The following is an 18,677-nucleotide window of genomic DNA, read 5'->3' as shown; positions in this document are numbered from 1 at the left end:
TTATCACGGCTTTCTCCCCCGCCAGCCCCCAGCCCCCAATCCCCAACAACCCCCGGTTCCGGTTGAATCTCTGCCAAAAATAACTACCGCGCCTGGGAAATAAAATAATTAGAGAGAAAAATACAAAATAAATAGAGAGATAAAACCTTGAAAAGACTGGGCAGGGTACTTTTGGAGAATCAGATCCCAAGATTGGCCTTAGCCTTGCCGGGAGGGATCAAGAAAGAGAGGAAGGGAAAAGAGGTGGGGGGAGGAACAGGGTTCGTTATAGATGAAGAGTGGTGTCCATCGTCATCAGCTTTAACAAGACCCGAGTCGAAAATGGCCTCATTTTTCAAGAAGAGGCCGGCGGCGCCCCTCCTCACTCACCGGAAAAATTCCCACCGCAGGATATTAAATTAGGAGATTAACGCGGGGGAATTAACAATCCCCCCCCCCCTCCTCCCCCTTCCCTCAAATATCACCAACACACTTACTCGTGAGAGTCTCATCTTCCCGCCACCGCGGAACGGAGTATGATAATGATATCGCCACAATACCAGCAGACCTACCTACCTGATTGGGGAGGCAGAGGAGACGGGGCGAATTCGGAGTTTTGCGTTGGTGAAGGGGATGGGGCCGACCCGAGGGAGAAGTTCTGCCTTCGCCGCCGTTGGCGATGAGTTGGCGGTCGATGATCAAATTTCCGACTTTTTTTTTTCTTTTCTTTTTTTTCCGCGGTCCACCTCCTGCCTGCTTGTCTGCCTGCTTTACTGGCGGTCGGTCTAATCCGAACGGCATCTATCCGCATGTATCCGTGACATTCCTAGAAAGGCCATCATCGCATAAAAGGCTGGCCCCGCCCACCTCCCGCGGCTCGCCGACATTGGGACGTGTTCTAGACGATCAGCCGCTTGATAGTCGCAAAATCAGAGTAGTAGCATATGTGATTTCCGTCCCATATCAATTTGCACATCCCGATCGAGCCGCCGTGGTGTTGCCAGCATCCCCCCCGGTCCCAAAGACTGAAAGAGAAAGAAGGAGAAGAAAAAGGAAGTAAAAATGAAAGACTCCCTCGTCCCTTGTCATCCATGTTTGGTCCCGCGGGTTATGCGGCAGCTCAGATCACAGGATCATCCCATGTTGGACAAACCTTGTTCAGAACTCATTCGCCGCCTTACCCACTCACAAATCCCGCTCCGCCATCGCCCGCACGGATCTCGCTCCCACTCGATGGCCAACAAGCATCACCTTTTTCTCGAACAATGCCCTGGCGGCCTTTTGTCCTCAAAGCTCAAACTCTGATCCAAAATGAGATGGATGGATGGATGGATATGGACAGATGAGGTGTGGAGTCACGGGCAGAACATACCGATGCTGAATGTCTTTTTTTCTTTCTCTCTTTCAACGCAGACAGGTCCCTGCTTTTTCCCCTTCCAAAACCCGACGTTTCCCTTCGAGTGGATGCGATGCCAAGTTGGCGGGTTGCCGAGAACCTGACGAGTGCCCACTTGGGGGTGTTCAAGAAGCCCCTTCCTTGGCCTTTTGACGATAAACTTTACTTTTCCATCTGGAGTTGTTCTGCTTCCTTTTCTGTTCGATGGGGCCCGCCAGCGCCCATCCCGTCCAGGACCGGTTTATTACTCATCTCCCCAGCAGTGGGGGGGGGGGGGGGGGGGGGGTGACTCGAGTCTCGATTCTGATTACCGGCCGTTTCGAAGAGTGCTCTCCTTGGCATCCCGTTCGGTAGACACCCTATTACTCTGATTGTGATTTCCCTTCTCCGCTTCCCTCCTCCTCCTCCCAAGGCAGTTTCAATCTCCCTTGTTGTGGGGAGGAGAGCAATCGAATGCTGAGTCTGCCTTCTCCCCCCTGTCCTCGTACCAAACCGATTTTCCCCCTCTTGCTTTCCTTCCTTCTTCCTTTCTTTCTTTCGTCCTTCCCTTTACGCGCTCTCTTCTACTCTCTGCCGTCCATTCTTTCGACGTTCCATCACTCACTGCCAGCTTCCTCTTGGTTGATATGTGGGGGTGTGAGATCGCTGGTGGGCACGGCAGACATGAGCCGGCAAGACGGGAGGCAAACATTGTTTCGCCTTTTTGGGGGTGTTTAAACCTCCGATGGGCTTGCTCTTTTCTTTGTAAAAGCATGGGCAGGGATCAAGGACTAAAGAGTCGCGACGAGGCAAGACTTAAGAGGAAGAGGAGGGGGTGGGTGTGGGGGGCGGCTTGCTCTGCAACTCAACTCGGTGCCAGTCCCGGTTCCCTGGCAGGTTGGTCTGGAGTTATTTGCCGCACTCTGCTGCAAGTGGCATCCGTATTGTGTGCTTTTGGAAAGTTGGAAATGGATCGCCTACAATATACTTTGAGATGCAACCGCAGAGATCATTTCCATATCGGGATCCCGAGTGGAAACAAGAGACCTCGCCTCGCCGGGGAACGTCCGCTCGACCAAGGGGCACTACACTACCGGTACACTACCTAGCCTGGCCGGTGTCTCGGTAGGGCGCTGGTGCCCTGGTCTGGGCTGGCCCGCCTTCTACCTCCTGGCAACGGCCCCTTGCTTTTGACAACACCGCACGACGCAGACGAAACCCGTGTAGATGACGTGCTATGATGATAACTTCTGTAAATAATTAGCCTGGCCCACGACCAAACGAGTGGTGCAAGAGCGTGATGTATGCACGGGCGCGGTAGCAATACCGGCCAAATAAATGATGCTGGGTTTGCCGTGGTAGATAAGACGAAACTCTGGGGGGGAGGACCTTGTGCTTTGCAAATTGGATACTCTCAAGTTGCCGTCCAGCCCGCATCTGCCAGGAACACTTGCATATTCTCTCCTTGCTTGTGCATTTCCCCCCACTTCGCGACAAAATGAGGTTATCATAAACCAAGGCGAACCGGGAAAGTCTGGTCTGGCCTGGCCTGTGGGCACTCGTCCGGCTCCCCTGGCGAAAAGACGGTGGGAGCAGGGAATCACCATGGCGTGCGGGACAGTCTCCTCCGAGGATCCGAGGCGTGGCAGGGTAGCATCCCTCGCAACTCTCATCTATCTTCGACGCAAGCCTTATGAGCACCCTCGAGGAGCAAGGCAAATGATGACCTGCTGTGGCCCATCATCTCAAAATGGAACAAGAGGGAAAACCGGAGGCAGAGGTCCCAAACTGGCCACGGCGTCGCGGGCCATCCCCAGTCTGCATGATCAGCTTGGGCGAAAAGAGATGAGACGAGATGGAGATGGAGGGCGGTCGACATAGCTTTCTCCACCTAATAAACTTGTGACAAAAGCTGGCATGTCCAATGCCGCAATCAGTCGAGCTTTGCATCCCCCGGCCATACCCCCAACGAATCTTTGTTCCAAAGAAGTGAGAATCCAGTGAAAATCCGGTGGGAAGGGGTCCCTGGTTTTGCTGTACATCCATGTTCTAGAGAGTGACATAAAGAGAAAAAGACGAAAACCTAGTCTCTGTGTACCCTCCAATCTCTGGAGAGGGCTCGAGCTAGCCAACATGTGATGACTTACCGCGTCCTCGTAAAGATGATGACGATGAGTGGTCTGGCTATCTCAGCGACCCAGAAGTCACAATGGGGCACCGCCGATCTGACGATCTGAGGACAGGTTGCAAGAGCTCCCCCTCCTCCCGAAGAGGGCCGAACCTCGAGCCTTCACTTGCGGGGGAGCCAGCCTGAGACACAGGGGATTCGATCGCTTGCGAAGTCATCTCAGTGGGCTGACGAAGGCGAATCTCCCATGGGAAGTTGGTGGTACGTGTATGGTGTACTGCGAAGTTAGTTAGGGCTACACCTATCAACGACAGACGCCTCATTTGAATGCTGATCCGCCATGCGACGGGCAAAAACGAGCCACGGTGGCGTCCTTTGAGTTATCGTGGCCCGAGGACGCGACAGCCGAAGCAGGCTCTGACTGCACATTTCTAGGTAATTTGTCAACGGACGGATTGGCCCTGTGTCGACACTCGCCTACGGAGGACGTCTTCTCAAGTGTTCAAGTCAAAATAGACCCTCACTCTCAGAAACGAAACACAGAAACGGAAAGGGTGGTGTGCAGTTATTGGTGAAGGGGCCATCGACTGTCACCAAATGTGAATGAGATCAGGTTTTTACTTTACCTCCATCACTGCGGTGCACCCGCGACGATCCAGTTCAGACAGCTCCAGGAACCACCGCGTTTTCAAAGAGCGACCATAGCTGAGGTTCTCCGTCCTCGCTAATCAGGCGGCCCAGGGTCATCATGCAGCCTCATCGCAGATCAGTTCGGTCAACAGATCTTTTTAGGCATGTAGTGCAGTTGCCGAAGCTCCAGCGAGGAGAAGGGGAGGGGCACGGCGTATCCAACGGTGTGCGCACACGGGCGATGCGGACGGACGATTCGGGCATCGCTCATGGGGCTGGCTGTTGAGCTTGTGGCCTCGGCCATGCTCCAGCAACTGACAGCCGTGGCTTGACCCCGTTCGGCGGTCCTCCCTAGGCTATCGATCGCGATTCGCTGACAGCCAGGGGCTCTCCCCTCCCCAACGCAGATCTCTAGGGCAAGCTTCGTGGAGGATCGGCGTAGCCAAAGCATGACCAGCACGTACCCAACTTCACACACGGCTGGAACACATGCAAAGCACATGCTTGCCACGTCTGGTTAGCTTCTCTTGATAACATTGTGCAGAACAGACCTGAAGGGCCTTAACAGTTGCCAGGTCGAGAAACTACCGCCGTTCGGAATGGCGGCATTCTCGAAGGAAAGAAATATGGCAACCTCGCACGGCGCTGGGCTCAACGTGGTCCCATGCATTTGTCATGGATCCAACGTCGAAGAAGCAAAACTTAGCCTACAAAGGAACCGACCGCGCCGCTCAGCCATGAGGCAAACAGCTCAGTGAGGCAGTTGTGTCGCGAGCGCGCAGCTGTGGGAGCGCTAGCGTGGGCGTCTCGGCATGGGGAAAGCGAATACCCATAGAGCAAACTGTTGCGTGTGCACACTGAGAGAAGAAGCGGGCTAGCTCGAGTGGCCTATCTCGCTCGACATACATCGTTGATGACAGCCGAGGAGAGCAACGCTAGATCCTGATGGGCTGCAAGGAGCTTTGACCACACTGACAGCTATTTCGATCAAATTCAGGTAGGTAGGGGCTTTAGGGATGGCGGAACTAGCCATGTAGCTAACCGGATGCATGCCATGATTATTCGATTTCTGCTGAGAGATATGCCCACAGGATCCAAATCAGTGCTATCAGCGTAGAGAATAGGCACGCAGTCTTACGCCTCGATTCGTACTAAGCGAGGAGTCAGGTCGTTTTGGCGTGGCCATGCATCGTCCGGCGCCGGCAGTTGACGCGCGAGGCGCTCTGCACCTCTCGTTCTCGGAAGTCCGCACATCTAGATGGCAGTCACGCCAGAGCTGAGGAGTATGTGCCTGGGACCAGTGACGTCCACAAAGCATACATTCGCCAGTTGCGGGACCGAATGTAGGTGCACTTGGTCGAGGTGGCACCCAAACTCGTCATGAGGTCCCGCAGCTTCATGAGACGCAAGGTTGCCGTCGCCTCGGTGAGCAAATCTTCCAATCCGAGCGTGTCTTGGGCACGGGTATACTTAACGACGGGTACTTCCCAAGGCCAGGACTCAAGACCCAAGAGCTTTGAGGGCGATAGGTTGGACAGGTGGGTGAAACCGCCACCAAATTGGACGACAATGGAATACTGAGAGAGTTGTGCCACACCCAGCTGGGGCGGGCAGATGCCAACTTTGGACCACCAGGGTCTGACAGGTCACTTGGCGACCGGAATTAGAGAGATTGTGATTCGAGGGTTCGTATCACGCGTGGACGGGTGAGCGGCCAGGGATGTGGCGCTGGCTCTTGGAAGGAGCAACGGTTTAGCTCGGTGTTCCGGGGGCGTGATAAAAGAGATACCGTACAGGTGCAAGGAGGTCGCGCGGATTTGGGTGTACGTCTGACAGACCGTCTTGTGGGAGCCATGGTGCCGTTCTTGGCAAGGTCTGAAGAGCGCAGTCTTACCATGGCCGGAATAGGCAAAGAGAAGGGTTTTGTCTGACCACAGAAGCATTGTACAACTCGGACTGTTGAGGTCGGACTTGAACATGCCTGCCGGATTGCTGGACAAAACCAGAGCCGCATCGTCAATGTCGAGCACCGTGGCCTTGCCCACAAGTTATCCCGCACGTCCTGACCAGCCTGACTGGAACAGAGAAAAGAAGAGGAAGGGGCCGATGAGCAGACAGCGCTTGGCTGTAGCACCTCGACCTCGAGGAGATTAGAACGCCCTTGATGGCGACGTTCGATGTCCGCCAAAGCCGAATTCCAGAAGGGGACTGACTATTCGATTCAGATGCATGTATACGTCCGCAAGTTTTGATGGCCAGTAACGTTGAGGATGAGGTTTGTAGATTGGGTTCAGATGGGACGTGTGCATTCGTAGAGCAGGCAGTTGTGCGTTTATGCATTTGTGTAGGCAAACCCATGGATGCTCTGCAATCTATCTATACGTTCGCTGCGCATCCCATGTCGACAGAAACCCGACGGAGGCAAGCCGAGATGGCGATGCATCACCCATAGTACAGTTAAAGATACGCGTCTGGTGAGATTGGACCCAAGACTGTATCCATATATACACTAGGATCCATGCCTCTTAGGATTGGCGATGGAAGCAGGTCTGTGGGAGGAGAGTAGCATGTAGCTTTAGTGTCTGGAACTGGCACACCATGTATCCGTACTATGTGAATAGGGTGGTCGAGGTACATGTAATTTGGTACCCAAGTGTGGAAAGGACAGTCCCTGTTTCCTCGTCACCGTGTTTCAGATTGGCAGCTATGGCAGGGATACACCTGTACCATGGCCCCACATGCGCGCTTTCCTGGAAACCTGGGCTCTTTCGACCCGGTGTCTTTGCTTTGGGAGGTCATTCCGACTGGGTGGGTGGACAGGGTTGGGGCTCCCAGGGAACGTCGTGGTTATGAAGAAGGAGCGGGACACCCTGCCATGCCTTCTTTTCTTGCCCTACCACACCCACCTTCCTTTGGGTACGTACCATCTGGTCATGCAGCCTGTGTCCACTTCCGTCCAGAAAGAGTCTAGAGGGCAAGTGGAGGACGGGACCGCAACTGCCACATCTTCTCAGAGTGGAAGGCGCCGTCCGTGTTGATTGGCCAGAATTCGATGAAGGCGATCTGGGATCGTCCGGGCGCCATCGAATTGCAAGTGCGAGACATTTGCCGGGTCCAGAATCCAGTACAGTCCAGCCCACCACCACCACCACCACAATGATCATGGTCACCATCACCACGGCTTTCAACTCAACTGACCCATCACAGCGTCTGTCCTTTACCATCTATCATAGCGAAACCCTTGTTTTGCTCTGGCCCCGACTCTGGCTTAGGCAGGCGTCTTGCTCATCTAGGCCGTGGCTGCGAAACTCTGCACAGCTTGCAACGAACAAATATGGCGAGCAAGTCGAGAACAAGGCAATAGTAGAGATGGGGTATGCGCAATGCAACGGGCATGTCTACACGGTCTACCTTTACGCTTGGGTCTGCCCGATGCCACCGAGCACGAATGCTCTGAAGGCGGTTGGCCCGCTGCTGGCTTCCTTGACATTGCGCAACGAAGGCCCGGAAAAAGTTAGCAGCCCATTCCGGCAACTACGCCGCTGCTGACTGGAATCTTGTCCAACAACGCAACGCGATCCCCTTTGCCTGTTACTGGTAGCTCACACCGCGGAGGTGAACTCGAGCATGCCGGCACGACACCTCTTTGCCCTACTGATCGACATGCCTAAAATACGGCTGGCAGCCAGCGACTGGGACACCCTCTCAAGGAGTCACCCAGTCCGCATCCCGCCCGCATCCATATCTCAGGGAAGCCCCCTGATCTCCCAAGCAGATGCCATCCGACAAAAGTCCCACTCATGGCGGGACTGACGAAATGACGGCAATACATGTCAACCGTTGTCCTCTTCTGGAGTGAAGGTCCAAATCCAGGAATTTTTTCACTTTTGCAACGCCCATCAGAGCTGGCTGGCAGTGACACAACCCTGGTTCCTGGTCACATCTCACTTTTCATTGATGTTGGAAACCGCGATACACTTCTGCGTGACTGATCCCGCATGTTCGTGGCACCCAGCTCACCAGCTGCCAACGCCTCGCATATTCGCCCGGGTTCATCGCCTCTAAAAAGGACCAACCTATGGACCATCTGACAGGGATAGGATAGCGAATTGCCTAAACGCTGCTATCGCCTGGTATGGACGGACCCACGGATTGTACGAACAGCTTTGTTTGGAATGGTTCGTCGGGGCCTGACCATCTCTCAGTCTCGACCCAAGCTGGCGCAAATTTCGGTTCATCACCGCGCCGCCAAGCCGGGCGTTACCTGACAAAATGATGCGATCGCGTGCAGGAAACCTGGGATATTAACCTCCCGACCTCATATGCGCACAGTCGTCCTGGTGAACCGCGCTTTCTACGCTCGCAATCACCACTCGGTTCTCGGCGCATTCGACCGCCTTTCCCCTTTGGGTCGGTCCCTGGATGCTTAACCAGCTTCAAGACTACAGAAACACATCCTTGGGCCGTTTGACACACAGACGTTGGAGCTACGGGCTTGCCTATTCCCGGCACACTCCCTTTTCGGATCACCCTAGCTGGACGTGCCTGGCTTCATGGCGGCAATAGGGGTAGGTGCTGGTGGGAAATATGTTTCCTGCCGCGGCAGACAATCGGAGACAGGGTAGAAAGAGCGCGGGCGGCAGCTGGAACACAGACTTGCATCCAAGCCCACAGCTGCCCAAAGTAGGGAGCGCCAAACGGGGAGTTCCCCAGGGCCACATTTTTCTTTCTCTTTTTTCCTCCAATGCCTGCTCTACCGGACCTTTGAACTTTGAAACCTGAGCATCTGACCTTCAAATGGGACATCATTCAGCGGCCTGGCATCCCAAAATGACAAGCCTAGACTATTAGGGGAGGGCATCGCCAAACACATGTGTTGCTAAGCAGACGCGCGAGTAGGACACGACGCCCTAACGCAACTGCCACAAGCGTGGTTGCCAAAGTTGGACTCGGTTGTCGCCTTGTCTCGACCAAACCTCCGAGTATCAGCCACGCCCGCTGGAATGTGGAGGGATTGCGGCTTTGGGGATTGCCCAGTTGAGAAGAATCGAGGTCTAGCGATGGGATCCCGCCACTCTGCCCCTCCATTTTTCAGAGTATTTGCCGGCAGTCGAATTGTTTGCAGTTTGGAATGCTGGAGTCATCCTCGCACATCCTCTCATTCAAGGTGGATCTTGATGTCAGACAAGGGCATGCATATAGTCGAGAGGCGGAACCACGAGGCCAGCGACTGCGGTCGTACGATCAGGCTACACGCCTCAAATCTCCTCTGATTGCAGATGGGACGTCCCGGCGGTACCGACATGACATTGTGTGCTGCTCATCAGCACCGCTGCTATTCGCACTGGTCCAAATACACGATCTCGGCCACGCGGCGGTGTCGGTCCCTTGCTACGCCCCATCGACAATTTCATAGGTTCATCTCAGCTACTTGATTCCAAACGGTGAAGCAATTTTGATTTCACGGATTCTTTGGAGCACCTCTCGATCCCGGTTTCGACGGCAATTACCCGACTAGCCGGCCGGTAAACTTGCTTGAGACGGAATCTGACAAGCATCGCTCAGGGCTGAATCAGAGGCAGATACTCACCAGGCAATGAATGGTTCAGTTACCTGCAGCAGAGTTGATACAATGCTGGCTGAAGGCCGATGCGTACGTCGCTACGACGCCCACATGCATGACTTGGCTTGTGCTGTTGACGCCTGGATACATGTATACTACTACGGTGTACCTTCCTTTACCTACGATGTTGGCCGGACGCCTCAGTCATGGTCAATCGTCCGTCCAATGGAAATGTTGTAGTTCACAGTTGCGAATGAGGGGCCGGGGTTGATGGAGGTAGGTACGTACCGATGTAACGTACCCAGGTATCTCCCGAGCATCCAGAATCCTTCGGACGCACACGCCGCCCCTTGGGTGGCTAGGCTAGTACCGGTACGTACATCGTCTCCTCGTCCTCCCCTTCTTAACTCCCTTCTGCTTTCTCTGCCAACTCTTCATCCAAGTCCACCCCATCTTACAACAATCAAACCCCCCCAAATTGCCACTCTCACACCCCTTCCCAGCCTTTTGCAGCACCATCCACTGTGGCTGGCCATCCTCACAGTCCCATAGAACCTGCCTACACCCCACAGCATCAAACTTGCCTGTAAGCCGTTCTCACTGGACGTTGAGAGGTGCTGCTGTTGCGTCGCTGCATCCCCCGAGTCTATTTGCAAGGTTCCAGTACGAACGAACACCTCGCTGTTTCCTTGTTTGTTTGTTTTTTGACCCTCTCTCTCATGTCGTTGCCACTGCGGCCCACGGCAAGACTCGTGACAGGAAGGTGTCAGAAAGCTCGCAGGTGTTTTCACGCCCATCCGTTATTTAGAAAAGCATGGGCCAAGCCACATACAATGCCACCGCTAGCATCTCCGTAATTAACTCTACTTGGGGGGTACTCGAACATGCTTCTCGTTCGGGAAACGCCATTATCTCTGGAGGTCGTTGGTCAAGGCCCGTGGGTGAAGAGGGCAAAGCAACTGAGTGAGTAGAATGCCCAAAGTAGCATTCTGCTCGAGATGCTCCGGGCCTTGTCTCTTTCTCTCTCTCTCTCTCTCTCTCTCTCTCTCTCTCTCTCTCTCCCTCTCAAAGTTGAGCGGTATTCCGAATACGAGTACACGACAACAAACCACGAGGCGAGATGAGACGAGAAGCGCGAAAATAAAACACAGACGGAAGCGGACAATTACCCTTGCCCAGCATACTTTAACAAAACACTGCACCGTTCCATCCGTCTCTGCAGCACGAGCATCCAACCAGTCGTGGTGGATAGGCCTTGCAAGTCCGCTTACCTTTGGAGCCTTCAAGCAATCAAACCCCCGCCCAGCCACACCACTACAGCGAACTGAACCGACCACAGCAAACAGTCATAGGCCAGTCCTGTCCTTGGGAATGAGTCCGATGTATTCATGAACACAAATCTAGCCTTTTGGTTGCTCAGCATGCATGGGCTGTCCCGTTTCCCGCCATCAGCTCGAGCGCTGTTTACGTTGTTCTTCCCTTCTCTGCTTCTCCTCATTCCCTTCTCCCCAGCTGACGGTGCTGTCGACTGACCGGTCCTGGACCACTGGGCGAGCTCTGCTTGTATACTTCCGTATCCGTACGTTGCCTTGTTGTTGCGTGCCAGGCCATCCCTGCTGGCCCCGGATGTTCAACTACATATATACAGAACACGGCACGCGCACGCGCATACAGCTTCCCAACAACGGCGCCCCTCATCTACCTACCCACTTTGGGTGGCCAGGCTAAGCTACTTTACCTGCGTGGCTTACCTGCCGATAGCAGCTCCCAGCATATTCCGTATACAAAATCAGGTCACCAAGCTGCAAGCCAAGTGGAAAGGCGCGGAGAATTGTTGACGAGTTAGAGCCAGAGAGGTAGCTGCGTGCGAGGTGAGGCACATTGCGCCGCAAGAGGGGACCTGCTGCAGCATCATCGGTGCCGGTGGCGTCTGGCAAGTCGACGTCGACATGGAGACAGAGGTCGAGTTCATCTCCCGTCTCATCTTGCCCTATCCACACTCGGGGCTGACTGGCCGGCCCCCTTGTGGCCGTACGCAGCATTGCGTATGCACTCTTCCTGTGTGTCGCGCATGTCCTGTCATTGAGCGTGGCTTGCGGCTACCACTCAATACTAGACTCTCCCACTATCTCTCTCATCCCCCCCCCCTCACCTCTTGCTCGTCTACTACGTAGTAGCAGCTTTTCGGCATTGGACGGTAGTTCGACCCCCGACGGTGTTCTCGGCCCTCTGAGCTTATGTCAGGGATCGTGTGCAGCTAAGTAACGCTCTAGAATGGGAGTATTACTGGCGGCGGCTTGAGTTGGACATGTCTAGCTGGATGGCTGACTGTACGGTGGCTGTATGGTACAACGTGAAGAAGTGTGGAGCACAAAGGCAGATGAGGGAGGCTTCGGGAGCTTCACAAGTGCAGAGGCACTTTTGAGGAGCTTCCCATCGCTGACCCAACCAGCTAGCAGCTTCTTTGGAGGGGTTCTCGCATCTCGCCCCCAACTTCTGATTTCCACTGGTCCAGGTGCAGCATTGAGCATCGAGCATCTACCATCTACCATCCAGCATCCACACGGCGGCTCGCCTTCATCCCTCCTTCCGTTCATCAATTCTGCTTTCCCATCTTGCCCCGAAAAAAGAAAAAAAAAGAGGGTACCTTGCCCCGATGCTGACTAGCCTCCTTCGCCACAGCTCCTCGGACGCACCCCCCTCCCTCCGGTCATGGTTATGTTATCTTTACACCAATGGTGTGGTTAGCGTGCTCCCTCCCTCCCCTCCAGTCCAACAAACACGCACCCCCCTGTGCTCATCCCCCTCCATGTGTCATCTCTTCTGATACGCGCTGGTTGTAAATGAAATAAACCAGGCTCACTGCCATTCTCCACCACGGGCAACGCACCTTGACCGTTCCTGCACCGGCCATTTCCTGAACCGTCCATAAACGGCTCGACCTTTTCCCAGTCGTCTTGTTCTTCCTGGTTTCTTAGGTGCTGCTTGGGAAGCAAATTTGCTTGGTTGCGACCTGGACGTGGACCCCTCGTCAATCCGGTTCAGGCTTTGCGTGGTTCGTCTTGTTTCCCACGTCTCCATCCAGCAACATCTGCGTCTGCACACCCCCACCCCTCCTTCGCGTCGGGGAGGGGGGTGTTGCTTTGGGAAGGGAAATAACGAGAAAAATCAAGAGGAAAATATCATGCCGTCCCCTTCCACACGAACACGCACATGCGCATGCGCACACACACGCTCTCTCACTCACTTGCCCACACTCATATAGCGCCCATACACAAGCACACACACGCACACACACTTACAGGACACACCCCCGTCAGTCTTCCCGCTCCTGGGCGCGCGGGTCTCCAAAGAACAGAAGCCGTTCCATCCCCCCCTCACCAAGAATCAAATATCACCTACAGATACTATGTACACCTCTCCGTGCCTGGACTAGCCCCGGCTTCTATTCCTGCTCCAGGGCTGCTCCAGCACCGAAGCGCTCACACCGTCCATTGTCAATCTTGCGTGAAGTACTGCAGCTGGTCCACCACAGGTGCTCTCCGGCGGCCACCATCAGCTGCCGACCTAAGAAGTGTTTGTTCTGTGGCCTTGCTTGGGTTGCCTACGGCATCTTGGTATCTGTATCCTGCTTTCCAGTCCAGGCCAGTACACCTCACATGGCATAGTACGTAGGCGGCACTAAAAGACGTCTCCATGACTAAATGAGACCGGGCCCGTTCGTGGGGAGGTTTCATCACCGTACGCCCCGCCCGTGTCTATCACCATGACTACGGATACACAGGCGCCTGAGATGTCTGGGTACCCAGTGTACCTAGTGTCCGGTACGGAGACCTTGCCTCGGCCACCTCGCGCAGTAGCTAGCTAGCCAGCTACCTTGTCTTGCCTTGCCGTGCCTTGCTATTCCTAGCTGGGTACGGAGTACCTTTCTCTCTGGGCCTGGGTCTGGGTCCGGCTGGGTCTGGGTCTAGGTCTGGGTCTGGGTCTGTGTCTGAGATACGTATCTGTACCATGGCATCCGTCCCTTCCTTTCTGAGCTGGCTGCCCTCTCCAGCTTCGCGCCTGTAAAAAGGTTATTTCCACCACCTGCACCCCCATACCTTCCATCTGTCTTTTCTTACCTACCTCGCCTCAACCTTGGGTCTTCTTCTACCTTTCAACCATCTTCCTTCCTTCCACCCATCTGTCTGGCCAGCCAGCACTTTTTTGTGTTTACTTCTTGACCTTCCTTGAACCTCCCCTTTGTCCCTCTTCACTTTTTTTTCTTTCCTTGAACTGAACTGAAACGATTCTCATCACCACCAAGTCGGCCACCCATGTTGCCCGATTTCCTTTCCTACAACTCATAGTCACCTGGAGCACATGAGTATACATGACCATGCTCACAGTCAAGCAGCCAACACACTACGGCTACAAGTCCGTCCATGACCTACCAACTCCGCCCTCGACATCCCGACCCTCACCTCCCTTGGCCTACCAAGACCATCCTTCTCACAAGCTGCTGCCGTCCATTCCCCGCACTCATAGTCCCCCTGGCCAGCCCATGTCGGCACACCATCGCGGCCTGCCCCCGCCGGCGGCTATGACGCTGCCTCCTCAGCCGCCTCACTCAACCACTGCTCCCCCCCCGCCACCTCCTCCAGCGCCCCAGCCCATTAGTCAGGCTCCGTCTACTCACAGTCATGTCATGGGCCAATTGCCAGGGCCTCCGCCGCAGTGGCAGGGAGCCGAGGAGTCTATGAGGAGCTGGCTAGCAGCCAAGACCGAGGAGGAGCGCAGGAGACAGGAGGAGGAGAAGACGAGACAGGAGTCTCTCCGTCTGGAACAACGACGGATAGAGGCCGACATGCTGAGGACCTCTCTGAATGGCGGGATCCCACCACCCATAGTGCCGCTCGTCTTCGCCGGAATGGGCGGCGGCGTTCCCCCGGCGGCTTTGGAGTGGGCTCAGCAGTATCTCAGCCCTCACGGTCAGCCACAGCATCCTCAGCTGCTCCCTTCCCAGGGTCCTCTGTCGCCCGACCATCGCCGCGACTCTCAGTCCCAGCCTTACGGGCCATACACGGGCGTGCCTTCGACACCGAGCTCGGCCCCCGGGCCCCATGGGTTCCCCGTCTACCCAGGATCTCCTCAACGGGGGAGAGCGACGACCTTGTCCTCGACCGGCTCCGTGTCTCGACCACTCGGGTCTAGCAACCTGCCTAGCCTGAACACGAACATGCCGCAGTCCGGCCCGCAGGGCCCTTCGACGTTGCAGAGCCACCAGCCGCATCCGGCAGCGCAATCCACACAGGCCCAACAGGAGGCCCAACCAAGCCCGTCCATCTACTTTCACCACTGGCATCCGCCAACATCCCAAGCCGGAGGTGGCTCTACTCAGCCTGCGACCCCCTCCGGTGCGTCCAGCAAGACCAAAAGAAAGCGAGAGTCGCTTTAGGCTAACCTTGGCTGGTGTGGCCGTTAGGGGAGTCTCCTAGGAACAAGCGCAAGGCCACCGGCCCGCAGTCGGCCGCTCCACCCCCTAGTCAACATCGTCTGAGATCGCCCCCTTTTCACGGTGGATCGACGCTTGCCAATCCTCCACCGGGACGAAGACGAGGGCATTCGCGTCAAGGCAGCGACCTTTCATCATACCGGCCGGCGGGTCGAGGCCGGGGTGAGAGCTTCGGGACACCTCGAGGCATGTCTCCACAGGTAGCTAGCTTCGGTACGGTCCCGGATTACGGAAGCAGCGATTCGACTTCTGCCCAACAACAACTACAGCAACAACAGCAGCAACAGGCCCCAAGGAGCGTTGGGGGCCATTCGGTATCCTCCTTGCTATCCGAAGAACCATCGCACGCTGCACAATACGCTTCGACATCGTCAGAGGCGTACCAAGGACAGGGCGAGGAGCGGCGACGGTCCCCATTGTAAGCACAACGGACGCGTGGGGGCGCAGGATCAGCAGCCATACGACAAGGGGCAACACCGAATGAAATCTGGCTCTTGCCAATTTTACGACTTGTTTCAGCCATACCATCAAGGCGAAATTTCGCGAAACGAGATGCATGAGTACGACATTTTCTTCCGAATTTTCGCTTCTATCGGATCCATTCCGCCAATTCTTTTTCTTCTCCACCCCCCGCGACGAACCTCACCCTCCCCCTGGAGCCAGGGGGGAAAAGTTGGGGAGGGAAGAGCTCGCATTTTACGGTTTTCGAATTTCGTGGACCATTTTGATTTCAAAGACTGGGAAATCATCCAGTCGACGCCATTCCGGATGATCTGGAACTGGAGGCGCACTTTATACTTCTTCAAAAGGCATGCACAGGTCACGGCAACATTTCTTCGATTCTTTTAGGCAGGTGGGAACAGTCATGACGACGAGCCTCGGTTTTTGGATTCTTCCTTCGCTTCTTTTTCACTTCTTTTTCGCACCCGGTGTATCGTGTACTGTCAACACTGCATTATGTATTGGTGTACCTGAAAGTAGCCGGTGTGGTTGATTCATCTACGGCCGACCATATGTTTACCTGCAGGGTGATGCTCACCATGGGGTTGGTGAGACCATTAAGACTCAGGTTGGAGTTTTTCTTTCTTGTTTTTTTTATTGGACAAAACTGTTTAGGGTGTGGTTTACAATTCTTCACTCTTCTTGGTTCTTGAAATCTAGGGCCGGCTTCTTTTGGGCAATCTTACATGTATCATGATACCCTGCAGAAAGCAAAAAAAAAACCAAGACAAGACGCATTTTTGCAGACAGACAGGCGTGTTTCAACCCCTTGAAGATTGACACCTTATCTCGCTTGTTTGATTATCGCGCGCCGTGAGGGAGGGGTCGTCTGGGAACGGGCCGGGAACTTGGGTAATTAGTCAACGCAGACTGGACCTTGCTTTACCCCTCGTCGCCCCTCCCCATCCAGTTTTTGGCCCTGGCTGGAAGCGGGAGAGAGAAAGTCCCTCACATTTCGGAGTCGTAGTCACATTTGCGGTTTGGCTTGACCGATTTGGCAAGACTGGGCACCAAACGGAGAAAGAAATGGACGTAGCGAGCTGGATTAAGCTCGGGCGGGAGATTAGCATCCCTCGGTGATGGGGCGGATGGAGAGGGGCCACTGTGGGACCCCGTTCACCCGTCCCCATGCCCGCCGCCGCTGCGCCGTCGCCTGTCCGCCGCAGGCTCCCCCCGGTACATCCGGGTCTTTGACGTTTCCTTTCAGTGCGGTATTTAACCAGCCTGCGGCTTCCCAATCGGTGGCCTGATATGGCGAAAGGGTGCAGTTACCATGTAATGTGCAGCAAGTACGGAGATTGTGTGGATGGTAGGTCGGTTGGTTGGATGGAGGGACGCGGGCCGTTCTGAGGACGGTGCGTCACGGAACCTCGGGGACCGGGGGGAGGGTTTTGTTTGGGCGCTTAGCCGCGTACGTGGAATCCCCTGCATCGTCGTCGAACAGCTTCGATCTCTTGGTTTTGCTTACCTTACCTTGAGGCGAGAGAAGGAGACATGGGAGAAGATGGGTAGTTACACTGACAGACTAGTAGCATACGTCGTCGGATGGAGACAAACAGACAGCAGGAAAACGTAAGAAACGGACGGGAATAAGAAATGGCGATGCAACACTGAAACGATGGCAGGTTCGAAACCTTTTTTTTTTTTCTCTCCCTCCTCGGTCAAGAGATAATCTGGTACTGGCTACTGGACAAGCGGCCGCCTCCGAGACAGCGGTCGGTCGACCCTGACTGGGTTTTATTTTATTTCATTTTACGCAACCCGATCGATTGTCTGTAGTGTATGCTCTGGTATGGACACGTGGTTTTTTTCCCCCCTCTTCTCCGTTGCAGTGGTTTTCTTCGGGCCCTCATCACCATCGCTTGGGAATGTGGGATGTTTGGGCTCGAGACTTGAGACTTGGGAATATGGGTGGGTGGAGAAGGGGGCGCTTACCCATTCGGGCAATTCCGTCGAGGATGAAATGGGATTTCCTGATCGCGTCACGCCCGTCTCGTCGTTGGTCCCTGGTGTTTATTTCCATTTCTTTTTCTCTACCCCCTCCCCTTCCATTTCTTTGGCCAGTTATCTGTTTTGACTTGACTGTGTTGGTGTACGTAGGACAGGCACGCGGTAGTTGAGGGGTTTTGACGAAAAGCACATGGGAATGGGAAGAACAATAAAAAGAAAGGGAAGGAAAAGAAGCAAGGAAACCAACCACCCCCCCTCGTGGTCAGGTAGCGCAACATGCCTGCAGCTAAAATTGGGGATGACGGGATGACAGTAATAGGAGCCGCCAAGTCGTCGAATCGAAGGTCTGGAAATCGAACAATACAGGTGCAGGGCTTCTTAACGGTCTCCCTGATATAGGGCTGGCGCGGCGTGCTGGGCTGGTATTGGGCTGGTACTGGGCTGGTGGAGGGAGTGGGACGCACGGTTGGAAATATCAGTTGGGATGTGGGGGGTATGGAAGGGGGAGTGGGCGTGCGCACGTGCAGGTGCAGGTACAAATTGATGGGAAGAGGGGAAAGCATGGGCCGCGATGCGAGAATACAAGCCAAAGTGCAAATGTCAAGGTAGGGTACCTTCTGGCCTCCAAGGACGGGAAATCCACGGGTACCTACGAGGGTAGGTAGGGTAGCTTTTTGCTGCAGCACGCGGGTCGGTCGGGTTGGCTCGGCGCTTGTGGCGTCTGTGCGCGCGGCGCTTAAGAAGGAAATAAATGATGGATGCACTGACGTGTAACGTCGCTAGCCATTTTATCGTGCCATATTGTCCCCTCCTGGTTTGATTGCCTTGTATCGGCTATGGTGTACCGCAGTGCTGATTTCTTGCGGGATTTCTAGTGATATCCCATGAGTTTCGTTCGTCCTGGTGAGAAATCATTACTCTTTGGAAGGGGTGATGTGTCCCCTTCCGCGCCAGAGATTGGCGTAGGACTTGACTATTGTCCATGATTCAGCCCCCGGGAACGCATCATTCGGTTCCCGGTAGCATTTTAAAAAAAAATTTAAAAAATGATGGTTTA

General features: G+C 54.8%; 2 protein-coding genes across 2 annotated transcripts; one reads left to right on the top strand and one right to left on the bottom strand.

Annotated features, from left to right (window-relative positions):
• Nucleotides 1-5,377: 5,377 nt before the first annotated feature.
• On the bottom strand, nt 5,378-6,009 carry EsH8_II_000955 (uncharacterized protein; the record flags this gene model as incomplete). Its single annotated transcript, XM_083264253.1, has 2 exons — nt 5,378-5,750; nt 5,951-6,009. The coding sequence occupies 2 exons, from the start codon at nt 6,007-6,009 to the stop codon at nt 5,378-5,380; spliced, it is 432 nt and encodes a 143-aa protein (XP_083121575.1).
• An 8,353-nt stretch (nt 6,010-14,362) lies between these two features.
• EsH8_II_000954 (uncharacterized protein) lies at nt 14,363-15,112 on the top strand (the record flags this gene model as incomplete). Its single annotated transcript, XM_083264252.1, has 1 exon — nt 14,363-15,112. The coding sequence occupies one exon, from the start codon at nt 14,363-14,365 to the stop codon at nt 15,110-15,112; it is 750 nt and encodes a 249-aa protein (XP_083121574.1).
• Between the last annotated feature and the right edge of the window lie 3,565 nt (nt 15,113-18,677).

Source organism: Colletotrichum jinshuiense, chromosome 2 (genome assembly GCF_051148585.1).
Source record: "Colletotrichum jinshuiense chromosome 2, complete sequence".
Classification (NCBI taxonomy): Eukaryota; Fungi; Ascomycota; class Sordariomycetes; order Glomerellales; family Glomerellaceae; genus Colletotrichum; species Colletotrichum jinshuiense.
This window is presented reverse-complemented; position numbering and strand designations above follow the sequence as displayed.